Here is a 13,465-nt window from a genome sequence, read left to right as displayed (position 1 = left end):
GCCGTTCCTCTCTCGTGTTCCACCTACGCCTGTCTTACGGTCAGTGTGTTGTTTCGTAGATGTTAGCAGTCTCTACGCATTTCGCAAGGTATATTGCGTCCTCAGGACGCAATATACCTTACGAAACGCATACAATATTTGTCAAATATTCTAGATACTCCACTGGTTATAAGAACATTAAAGCTACTAGGAAATATCCTGGCACCAAAATTCTATGTTTGAATGCGTTCACTACTAAAAAATATAGTACTGAGATCAATTTAAATTAAATGATTTGATGAAATGTAATTTTTACATAATAGGTTTTATTGATGAGCAACATAGACATAGCTCTACTCATCTAATAAATGTACAGTAGATACAGTAGGTAGTACTGTATAATCCTTTTACTTTTTACATGTTCATGATATTTTATTGATATTTTCTGTTTTTTTCTAAAGGGAAACATATGGGAACAAATTTTGCGAATACCTTTCATATTAGAAATTATTAACACTGTACCCTTCATCATTACGGTAAGTAGAAGTTAGACTGAATTCTGAAGAAGTATAATATAAATCTGAAGGATGTGATTTTTTTTTTGGTCCATTATTCACACAAATGCCAGGAATAATTCCTGTATTGTTTAAAATATGTGTGAAATGTAATTGTATATGTATTAAAATACCGCACTATTATGTATATTAACTTAAAAACAAAAAAACAATTGCAGCCTCACTGTGCCCATCAAAAGTAGCCACTGTGCCCATCAAAGGCAGCCACTGTGCCCATCAAAGACATCCACTGTGCCCATCAAAGACAGCCACTGTGCCATCAATTGTCGCCACTGTGCCATCAATTGTCACCACTGTGCCATGCCATCACATGCAACCACTGTGCCATTATTTATCGCCACTGTGCCCATCATTTGCCACCACTGTGCCATGCCATCAAACGCAGCCACTGTGCCATCAATTGTCGCCACTGTGCCCATTGTCACCACTGTGCCATGCCATTAAAGCCAGTGTGCCATCAATTGTCGCCACTGTGACATCAATTGTCGCCACTGTGCAAAGCCAAACGCAGCCACTGTGCCATGCCATCAAACGCAGCCACTGTGCCATGAATTGTTACCACTGTGCCATCAATTGTCGCCACTGTGCCCATCAATTGTCACCACTGTGCCCATCAATTGTCACCACTGTGCCCATCAATTGTCACCACTGTGCCCATCAATTGTCGCCACTGTGCCCATCAATTGTCGCCACTGTGCCCTGTAAAATTGCCCCCCCCGACACTTACCTTTCTAGGGTCAGCCAACCTCCTTCCACCGTCCCTCGATGTCTTCTCCCGCCCTCGATGACGCTTCAGCCAATCGGGTTACCGGTAACCAAAACCGGTGAACATGATTGGCTGAGACGCCTGTCAGTGTTATCCACAGAACGCACCCCCGTGCGTCCCCTGGTTAACTATTAGGAAGCCGATTACAGCCCTCCTGCTGTAATCGGAAACACTTTTAGAGCGGCTGGCTCTGATAGGCACTTCCTAAGCCAACCAGCTGCCGTTATTCAGATGGCCGGTGCTCACCAGGGGGCCAGCCATCTGAATAGTGGGAGGCAGCAACAATACATAGATTCATGCAGTGTATGAATCTATGTATTGTATTTCAGTGGCAGTGCAGGAGAGAGAGGGGGCGGCGCTCCTGTGCCCTCTATGGACGCACGGCCACTGCTAGAGAGGCAGGTTCTGAAATCATGCTGGGAGACTGTATTTATTCTGAGAGCACACAGAGCTACATGAGGGAGTAATGCTGAGACCCAGGTGCTTGGAAGAAACTGACTGAGGGGAGCTGTCTGCCATAGATCTGTCTGGTATCACTGGTGGGCATTGCTTGGAAGATTGGAAGGAGAAGTAGTAGAAATATTGAAATATCCTTGGGACCTTGTGCTTTAGCTACCCCTCTGAAGCCTTTATTATAGTCAGCTCTGGGTCTATTAAAGGGGACACTGGCTGGTGTTCTGAAAAGCTCTGTCCATGCATCTTCCTACTTAAAAGGAACTTAAGCATGAAGTCTACTGTTTGTTAAAAACCCAGATTTCAGAATAGCTTGCCCTAAAGGAAAAGTCCTCCGTTGTACATAGTTCTTATCTTTGGTGTATCCCACCACTTCCCTCATAAGTTCACCTTTCTAAAAAAAAAAACGTACATCTTTTTGCAGGTAAAAAATGTGCATTTATTATTTTTATTTTATTTGGAACCCTTAAAGCATTGCACCCACGATCAGTAGATTGTGGGTGCAATCCCAGGCTCCTGCAGACTGTCAGCATAGCTCTCTGCCCACACCTCATATAGGCAGGTTGTTACTGAATGCAGGAATACAGGAAGCATCAATGAACTACCTACCTCATCAGTGCCCTGGCGGTTCATTGAGAACTACAAGCCATCAGCCACAATGGTTGATGTTAGTCATAGTTCCCACATTCACAGTACTCTGTGAATAAATGACATGGCTGTGTGGCCAGGTCCCCGTCCCACTGTCATAATTAGAAAGGGGATCAGGGAGAGTATACAGGAATGGAAACACGTTACATGTTCCACCCTAAAAATGGGTGGAACATGTAATGCCGCGTACACACGATCGGTCCATCTGATGAGAACTGACCGATGGACCGTTTTCATCGGTTAACCGATGAAGCTGACTGTTGGTCCGTCGCGCCTACACACCATCGGTTAAAAAAACGATCGTGTCAGAACGCGGTGACGTAAAACACAACGACGTGCTGAAAAAAACTAAGTTCAATGCTTCCAAGCATGCGTCGACTTGATTCTGAGCATGTGTGGATTTCTAACCGATGGTCGTGCCTACTAACGATCGGTTTTGTCCTATTGGTTAGGAATCCATTGGTTAAATTTAAAACAAGTTGGCTTTTTTTTAACCAATGGTTAAATAACCTATGGGTCCCACACACGATCGGTTTTGACCGATGAAAACGGTCCATCAGACCGTTGTCCTCTGTTTAACCTATAGTGTGTACGAGGCCTTACATGTTCCCAAATGTGAACGTATCCCTTAAATGTGCTAATATATGCACTTGTTACTAACATAGTCGATCACAAATGTAAGCAAAGATTGGAAACTCGTTACCGGCTGGGTGGATGAAATTTTTTTTTTTTTTAATTTAAATCTGATTTTTCTGATTCTTATCAAACTTATTTTAATAAAATGCATTTGGAGTAAAAATCTATCTAAAGATAGTTTTCTATTAAAGATAGATTAATAATTTATGTTTATTCAGCATGAAATGGAGCTTAGTTATGTAGCATGAGCCTATATATTTTGCAATATTTACATTTTTGGTAAACTCATTCAATGAATCCAAGCTCTGCAAGCTGAGATAACATGCACTGAAGTGATGCATTCACACAATTTCACAGTAACCATGAGATAAAACAACGTTCGGGAATATTTCTTTATCCCATTGTTTTGCAAATCTATGAACACTACGAACTGTATGATTGAATCGGTTCTGATATCGCTGTTTGCTAACCTGCCAGCTTATTCTTCCAAATAGGAACCTTAATTTTGTTTGTAAATATTAAAGATTCTAATTACCAGTAAGAATAATTCCTTACATTTAAAGAGCACCTGTCATTTCAGATCCATCATGGCAGCACCTGTTAGCGGGCATCCACTCACCTACTGCTGCCATGTCCCTCACCTTGTTGTGTCACTGCTGCATCACCAGCCGTCCCATTAAAGTGAATGGGACTGTTGGTGAGTCAACAGTGGGTCAGAGGAGGAGCTGCTGTGGGACAGAGATGACAGTTGCTCTTTAAAAATTATGATTTAAATCAAATTGATTTAAATCAAGCCTTTTTACTAGTGATTTAAATAATGATTTAAATTGACTTGACTTAATTCAAATCCACCCTGGTTACCGGCTTATCCTTCTTCATACACAGACCCTGTCTGATAAGAAGGAGAAACCAAGAACAGTGAGCTACAGATTTACCTGGTCAGTACTGTGCACAACACCTGATTGCCTGCTAGCCCTACCAAAGAAATGTACCTGTCACACAGCAGTCATCAGTGCAGCCATCAGCAGTGTACCTGTCCCACATCACCCATCAGTGTCATCATCAGCAGTGTACCTGTCACACAGCAGCCATCAGTACCACCATCAGCAGTGTACTTGTCACACAACCGCCCATCAGCAGTGTACCCATCACACAGTCACCATTAGTAGTGTACCCATCACACAGCCGCCACCAGCAGTGTACCTGTCACACAGCCATCATCAGCAGTGTCCCAGCATAACCAGAGCCAACCATGTCCAAAAAAATTTACACTATTTTACACACATTTCGTATCCTCAGTATGATGGATGAGAACACCATCACCATCTGATTCCAATTTGGAGTACGATCCTGTGGAAAGTTGTGGATCAGTGACCGAATCCGGTCAGGAGCTCTGAAGACTAGGCAACCACCAGCATCGCCATATACCTCACTGGTAAATTGGCAAGCACCAACAGTGCTAAACCTCTGGATGAAAGGCCCAGTACTAGTACTGGGATATCGCATCAGACCCCATGAATTATGGCCCATTCAAGTCTCCGAGACACAGTCAAAAACCCATTATAGTGCCCTCCAACTCAGGATCATCAAGTATCCTCCCTTTCACCACACAGCCAGGTGTTCAGGCCAACATTAAAAACGTTTCAATTGATAATTTGTTTATTTTTCACTGACAATTTTTTTTAGTTGATTAGGGACCTGATCAATCTTTTTTGTCCAGCAATATATTGCAAATAACTTATATTTTTTTTTATTATTTCTGTCCATTTGAATGGAGATGTCTCACAGTGGAAAAATTCTAATTATTTTTGGGCCACTTAACATGGGGCTTATAAAAAAAAATAAGTCTGGAAGCTTGAGGGTGGACCCAGCGTTCCCTGCTAGCAGCGCAAGAGAGGAGCAAGATGGGTTGACTGACCCGCAGTAGTGGAGACTGGTGTATACTGGTGTCAGGTTGGAGCATCGTGTGGGATTTGCCCCCAGTGAGATAAGGGGATGAAGTGACTGTGCCTACTGTGTTCTGCCTGCAGAATACCAACAGCGGTGTTCGGTGCCTGGATCCGGTGTGGGCACTGTGACAAAGCACTTCTATTTCTAATATCCAGGAACTACAGCGTGGACCTGCGGTCAAGACTGTGTACTTTGCAGCAGCAGAAGTCCCGGAAGGCCAGTGATGGCCTGGAATCATGTCTTCAAGGTGAGGTAGAGTCTGAGCATGGTGACTCCCCTGCAAAGAACAGCAACATCGGGGGGAAAAGGATGGCGATCTTCCATGGCCTGCAGCCCAGTCGGGACCTGGTAGCTGTGAGTACCACCCAACAGGAACTAGTCACTGTCCCTAATGTGCTCTGCTGACCCCACTTCGAATGAACCAGTGCAGCAGGTAGATGTGTCTTCAGGTGAGCCAGTGGGGGAAGGCAGTGACAGGGCTGTGGACTGGGGGTCGCCTAGACTGCAGGCTGAATTTAGGCCCTTGGATGATGAGCTAGCAGATTGGTCATTACACAGTAGCTCGAAGGAGGAATAATAGTGGAGATGCTCTCAAGAAAAGGTCCAGTCCGAGGTTCTGATAGTGTCAGATCCAGCTGAAGCCGCAAATGTCACAGTCAGTGTCAGACAAACATTCTTTGACAGACCCTCCACCATTCAGACCAGAGCAGCTGAATTCAAGCTGTGGGTCAAGAGGTCCCCCAACGCTTGTGTCCTTCCAGGAAAAGGGAAGGCAAAAGAACTGCCCAGGTTTTCCAGGTTCCAGGGAAAGTTCAGTGCAAATCAGTTCTGGAGTGGGGTCTGGATTACTCCTATGTCCCTCCTAACATCATGGACATTATTGAGAACTTGGGCAGAAACCCGGGAAGAGTGGGAGGATGATCTGGTGTGGGAGTAAATGCATACCCCTAAGCCACTGCGGGTGCCAGATTGTGAGGACATTTGGGCTTCATTTCAGAAAATTTGCCAGGAATCTGAGGAGGGCAATCTACAAGGACAAAGTGGTGATTGTGAAAGCAGAACAGCCTGCTAGGAGACACACTGTTACTTCCAGGAGAGCTGATGGCAGCATGAGAAGATTGCCAAATCCTGATTTTTATCTGTGAAGGACTGCTGGCAGGACTGCTGAAATGTGAAGCTTACAGGTGAACATTTTCACATGGACAGCTGGGAGATTGCTGCCACCCTGACCTATGCCAGCTGGATGAACACTTCCCACTGATGAGCTTGGATGAGGCCTAGATCCTGATACAAGACTTTGAAAAGAGCCTGCTGACCAATGGAGGGGTCCTTCTCACCAGGGACTCTAAAGGAAAAACTTTGCTTTGACATGTTTATTTTTCTTTACACAGGATCATAACCACGACTGACAGAATCTGTTAATAGTTAGCTAACTTAGTGATAGGAAGGCATTCCTTTGTGTTTTCTCTGTTTTTCAGGTGTCATTGTGAGCGGTCACTCACCCTGCTCTTACAATGTTCCAGCAGACAGAGAGGGCTTTCCTCAAGGAAATGGTGCTTCAGCCTTATTCTTGCCTTACATACTGTGTAGAGTCAGCTGCAGAAACCTGTAGCTAGGAATGTTCATACTGCGAATATGCATTGTATATATTTGCCTTGAAGAGATTGTGTATATTTTTGATACTGTAACTCATTTGTGAATAGCCCCATCCAAGCTGTCTCCCTTTACCCCTACCAAACTGTATTTTTACTTTTTCAAATTCCCAGCCATGGGGACAGTCTTAACATTGGGGGGGGGGGTGTAGCACCCTCTAGTGTGCTAGAGGTAGAATAGTTTTTTTTAGTGTAGGTAAATTGTCGGGCTTGGCTGGCAGCTAAGCCTGTGTTTTTTTGTTTTATCTGGGTCAGGTAAGTGACTCAGGGAAGTCTGGATGACTCACAGGCAGCATCTCTGAGACCTCTCCCTACTTCTAGAAACTTACAGAAGATTCTAGAAGAATGGGAGTGGAGGAGACTAGGAGCTGCCTGGAATATTTATGAGGGTCCTGACAAATCCCCAACAGATGGGTTGGAAGGGGGTAAGCCCCCTCAAATACTCAGGGTCAGCCCAGCTTGGGACAGTTGAGTTTGGCGGAAGCTGGAGATGGAGTGTAAGGCTGTCTGTGGCCCATGTAGGTGCACCCTAGTTTAGGGGGGTAACCTCATGCCTGGGCTCGGGTGTGGAATGGACCTTCTTTACGAAAAAAGCAGTGTCCTGACCCGAGGCATGGGAGCAAAGTGGACAGCAGAAGAACACTGCTGGGCAAGTCTCTTGGGAGGAAGACAGCCAGGTGGGCTGGTGAGCATTACTGTGAGAGGACTGAGAGGCATGCCTGAGAGGACTGAGGAGAACAGTCTGGGATTGATGCAGAATGAGTCTTGAAGGACTGTGGAGTCTTAGCCAGGAGGGCTAGAGAAAGAGGCAGCTGCAGCCAGATGGGCTGGCAGAGTCTGAAGAGGTGGTGCTGGGATCAGTAGCCACAGGAGGACAGCTATGCACTAGGACCTTTTTGCTACACTACCAAAGGGGCCCACGGTCACTGCCGGGAAAGGGCATTCACTACCAATCTAACTGAGCTTTTGTTGGTCCACCTAAACAGTGCCAGCTGATCCTTGGAGTTTTTTTTCTACAAGCAAGATTGTGCTGGAGGTTGTAGGAGAAGTGTATATACGGTTTGTAGATAGCCGTGTCCCTGAAGAGTTCAAGTACTTTGATCAAGTGGGCATCGCACTCCTTGCAACAAAGCTGCAAGGACTGATTCTTGTCTCCAGCGTGTGGCGGAAAATTATGTGTGCCTGACTGTGCAGGGGTAGAACTACAATTACCATGCCTCTAAGTGCAACTGCAGCACGAAAAACAAGAACCATAGCTTTACTGAGAAATTGGCTATCTGGCTAAAACACCTAGGGGTCTATTTAGCATTGAATATGACTGAATATTGAATATGATATCACCAAACATTTTCTGGGGGAGTATCAATCACTATCATTTACAACACATGGACCTGAAAGATTCTCTTGCGGAAAATGTTTGCTGAATGTCAGCGTTACTACTTTAAATACTATATATGCCCCCTAATATTAGTGTTTCTACATCTTAACAAGATTTTTAGCGCTACAAATTTAAGCTTCCTGCTGTCATGAATAAAATATTGTAAAACTAATCATCATTTTACGGACATCTTCACTTAGAAATTTACTTTTTTGTATTGCTGAAAGAGTTGTTTAAAGCTTCTTAAAAAATTCAAGCTGCTTTGAGTTACTCTGGTATTTACAAGCCCATTGTTTCCAGTAGTGTAAAAAGTCCAAATACAATAAAATAAGTACCTTTTCTGTGATTAAACCAGCACTTTTTCCCAAACTGTTGTGTGCATTATCAAAGTAAGTCTGATGCTTTTGGCTAGCTATCGCATCAAGTAAATTTTTTTTACTCACTAGTTTAATTACACAGCTTGTGTTACCCTCTGGCAGTTTAAAATTACTTTGGAAACTATCACCCTAACTCATCAGAACCAACCAAAAAAAAAAAAAAAACTTTCATTTGTCCAGAACCAAGATATTTTAGTCTGCAGTGAGCTGAAATTATGTATTGATGTGACTGAAGCCACAGATACATTGCTCTAGTGCTCTTTAAATTGATACTGCTTGTACCTAGCACATAAATGACAGAATGACACATTACTGTACAATAGTGAAAAGCTTAATGTTTGTTTGAGTTTATGCCATTTTACACTATGGGTGCAGTTCTGCATCAATGAATATAACATATGTTAAACCTATATATATGTAGCACTACACCCGAAGGAGCTGCTGGTTTGATTTTGGTGGCATGTTACCTCTAATTCTCCGCCTTCTAGGGTACTGGATGAGAGCTGTAGGAAAGTCAATGTCCACACTGCAGATATCTTTTTCTGTGCTTTATTACCCAACGGGGTAAAAATTGTAAAAGTAGTAGTAGGTGAGAAGATAGAAGAAGTGGAAGGTAATGGATTCAGGCGTGTAACTGTGTAACAACTTTCGTTGCCACTCTAGCCAGAGTGGGTATAATGCATCTGCATAGGCCACTCTCACCGGCCTAGCAGCCAGAGTGTCACTCGGAACTTTAGCAAAGTCTCTGCCACAGACCTTCCCAAAGGTGGATATATTCTCGGTCCAAAATCCTTCTCAACACCTGGATTAAGCACCCAGATCTCCCTTGGACAGCTTGTTTTATTTCAGGACTGATAGGCGACCATTGTCCAGCCTCTCAGAAACGATGTGTCTTTCGATGCACCAGTAGGCCTCTCCTGAGATACCAGCCCCATGCTCGGTATTCCCTCAGACAGGTTCTTCATCGGTCGGCTTCCTTCCTAAGGACAGACACCACAGGACAACTCTGCGACCGCAGACTCCGTCTACCCACTGAGCCCACAAAGCAGATTATTTGCTCCGGACCAACGTGGTCCCAGAGCCAGGAACACTGCAACACACACCCCGGCCAGGAGGGCCACACACAGGGGTGGTGGGACGACTGCCCAGGTGGATGGCGGCAAAGACGAAGCCCGAACCAATGGCATCTGCCCCCTAAATACCCCTCCCCAGCATGCACAGCGAGGCAATCAACCCTCCTGATTGGCTGCCGAGGAGAAATATCAACACTACCCTGACTTTACTGCTGCAACCTGTCTGTCTGGGGTGTGAGGCTCCTCAGACAATGACAGTGGACACACACAGCACAGCCAAAGCTGGAACAGAGGCCCTGAATTTAGCCAAACAAACACGGTCAGATGCAACAAACTCTCTGGTCACCCTCTAAATTTACAGCAGCACCAGCTATGAACAGTAGCAGGGCACTACTCATATATATGCAGCGCTGGTGACAATGAAAGACACACTGGTATTCAAAATATAAACAATGAAACACAAAAAAGTCCAACAAGAACTGTGAGTGACACAGTACAAAAGGCACCAAAAAGGTGCTGTTAGCATGTGTGATGCAAAATATATATAACCTTGGTGAACCAGTGAACAAAAGACATATAAAAACAATGCAGTGCCAGTGGTAGTGACACCAATAACATATGTTATGTGATAAAGTTCTTAATGTGATCCGATGGTGGACTCCCTTAAAAGAGACAGCAAAGGGTGAGAATCTTTGCTATGTAGCTGTAATGGGCATACTAGATGTACTGCATCACCCGAGGAGCTTGCATATATATAAAATCCAATGTCAGAGAAAAAGGTAAGAAATGTATACTCGACCATAAGTAGAAGACACACACACCAGTGGCAGTGTCAATCAGGCATGTACAGACCCTCCTGGGCCTGACCTCCAAGGGATGGTGTTGGGAAAGGAACTCTGTCGCAATCCAGTGTTGTCAATCACAGATGTAAAATGCAGGATGGAACAAACAGGATATCAGCAGACCAGAACATGCAATGTCATGCAATGCGATGCAATGTTTATGCCAATAAAGGCTTTTTTTATACCTTTCACCCCAGAATTATTTGCACTATGTGGAGCCTTTTTGTTTCTTTCCATGGCATTTTCCATTATGTGACATTGCATGTTCCGGTCTGCTGAGATCCTGTCCGCTCCATCCTGCATTTTACATCTGTGATTGACAACACCCTTTGCTGTCTCTTTTAAGGGAGTCCACCATCGGATCACATTAAGAACTTTTTCATATAACATATGTTATTGGTATCACTACCACTGCATTGTTTTTATATGTCTTTTGTTCACTGGTTCACCAAGGTTATATATATATTTTGCATCACACATGCTAACAGGACCCTTTTGGTGCCTTTGTACTGTGTCACTCACAGTTCTTGTTGGACATTTTTGTGTTTCGTTGTTTATATTTTGACTACCAGCGCTGCATTTTTTTGTTTTCTATTTTGGTGCAATATTGTCATATTGTTGATGCTGGCTGCTTTATTATACTAGTTTATTAGTAGAGCAACTTTTTTTCCATTTTGTGTATATATATATATATATATATATATATATATATATACATATATATATATATATATATATATATACACACAGTACAGACCAAAAGTTTGGACACACCTTCTCATTCAAAGGGTTTTCTTTATTTTCATGACTATGAAAATTGTAGATTCACACTGAAGGCATCAAAACTATGAATTAACACATGTGGAATTATACATAACAAAAAAGTGTGAAACAACTGAAAATATATTTCATATTCTAAGTTATTCAAAGTAGCCACCTTTTGCAGCAGACACATCTCTAGAACTGTTAAGAGGAGACTGTGTGAATCAGGCCTTCATGGTAGAATATCTGCTAGGAAACCACTGCTAAAGAAAGGCAACAAGCAGAAGAGACTTGTTTGGGCTAAAGAACACAAGGAATGGACATTAGACCAGTGGAAATCTGTGCTTTGGTCTGATGAGTCCAAACTTGAGATCTTTGGTTCCAACCCCCGTGTCTTTGTGCGACGCAGAAAAGGTGAACGGATGGACTCTACATGCCTGGTTCCCACCGTGAAGCATGGAGGAGGAGGTGTGATGTGTGGGGGTGCTTTGCTGGTGACACTGTTGGGGGTTTATTCAAAATTGAAGGCATACTGAACCAGCATGGCTACCACAGCATCTTGCAGCGGCATGCTATTCCATCCGATTTGCGTTTAGTTGGACCATCATTTATTTTTCAACAGGACAATGACCCCAAACACACCTCCAGGCTGTGTAAGGGCTATTTGACCAAGAAGGAGAGTGATGGGGTGCTGCGCCAGGTGACTACCTCTTGAAGATCATCAAGAGAATGCCAAGAGTGTACAAAGCAGTGATCAAAGTAAAAGGTGGCTACTTTGAAGAACCTAGAATATGAAATATATTTTCAGTTGTTTCACACTTTTTTGTTATGTATAATTCCACATGTGTTAATTCATAGTTTTGATGCCTTCAGTGTGAATCTACAATTTTCATAGTCATGAAAATAAAGAAAACTCTTTAAATGAGAAGGTGTGTCCAAACTTTTGGTCTGTACTATATATATATATATATATATATATATATATATATACATACACACACACGCAGTGTATACACACCCATTGTTTCACGCAGCAGCAGGCTCACTGCAGAGAGACACAGGGATCTACATAAAATGTGCAGAACCAGAAATCATCTTGTGACCCTTGCATTATTCCCTTTGTTCTGAGCCATCTGTTGTATCAGAGATAGGTCTGTAATCAATTGTAACTGTCTGTCCAAAAGGTAATAACTCAATGACTCCTACTTTAGAACCAGACGCTCCTTTTCCACTATAAAATAGTTATTCTCTGCAGAACTTTGTTTCCAGATGAGGTATGCTACTAGATGTTTTTACCTATTAATTTCTTAGGATACGACTGCTCCCAGGCCAACATCAGATACGTTTGTACAAACAAAAATGCTTAATTAGAGTTGGGTGTGATTAACACTGGTCCTTTATACAGTATTTCCCTCTTCTCTCTCTGCTTCTACATTGTGTTTTATCATGATGGATTAGCTTTCTTTTTTTGCACTGGTTTGTGTCAATTTTAATGGCCTAAAACTTGTTCATTATAGGTTGTATGCCCCCTGACCAATGCTATAGCCTAAATACCAGGCTTCTTCTTCCAGACCTATTGCATTTTTTTTTTCTGGTTTTCTGTTAACCCACTCTTATGAATGGAATCAAAAACTGTCAGGACCTTCTGTAGGTTGGAATTCTAGTTAAGACTACAAATGATGAGATTTCCAGTTCCAGGACCTATGGAGCAGCAACAGTAGGACAGCCTCTCACAGTCCTGACATCCGTCTAAATATGCAGTGCACTGCACCACTACCCCACAGCTGGTATGGACCGATTCCTGGTGAAATTGAGAACCCAGTCGCCCACTAACTTCGGCCTCTCCTGGTCCACAAAGGCTGCAAGCTCTCCCAAAATGGGAGGGGTAATATTACAAAATTGCAGAGACTGTGGCAGCATAGACTGGAAAATGTAAAGGAGGACCTCTACTCACAGGCCTACGCTATTTGGGAGGTAAAGCAGAATATCTCCTTTCGGGAGGATGCTTTTTTTACAAACACAGGGATTTATTACTGAGCTAAATAAAATCTCTAAATTCCTCCAAGATAAAGTGGATGATTTGGAAAATCCCTCCAGGAACAGCCATTTGAGGATAATTGGGGTACCTGAGACATATACGCTCCAAGCCTTGTACTAATCTACATTTCACCTACTTCCAAATTTCCCCTTGAAGTTGTGGAGACCCTGAATGCAGATATCATGTCAGCAGAAATTTCCACTACTATCTCAAACCTATCTGGGTATGCAGACTTAATTGGTTTACAAGATTTAGGGCCCTTTCACACGGGCGTATCAGTAATGATCCGCTCCGTGTGTCCGCAAACGCTCAGCGGGGATCCTCCGTAAAATCCCT

At 43.3% G+C, this 13,465-nt stretch overlaps 1 protein-coding gene across 1 annotated transcript in view; it reads left to right on the top strand.

Moving 5' to 3' along the window:
* Nucleotides 1–13,465, top strand: part of KCNT2 (potassium sodium-activated channel subfamily T member 2) — a 1,265,156-nt gene that overhangs the window by 383,181 nt on the left and 868,510 nt on the right. Inside the window, exon 6 of the mRNA XM_040359820.1 lies at nt 441–515. Coding sequence (XP_040215754.1) covers nt 441–515 — 75 coding nt within the window. The remainder of the gene's footprint in view (nt 1–440; nt 516–13,465) is intronic.

This window comes from Rana temporaria, chromosome 7, assembly GCF_905171775.1.
Source record: "Rana temporaria chromosome 7, aRanTem1.1, whole genome shotgun sequence".
Taxonomy (NCBI): Eukaryota; Metazoa; Chordata; class Amphibia; order Anura; family Ranidae; genus Rana; species Rana temporaria.
The sequence above is the reverse complement of the archived record's forward strand: the minus strand, read 5'-3'. Positions and strand labels throughout refer to the sequence as shown.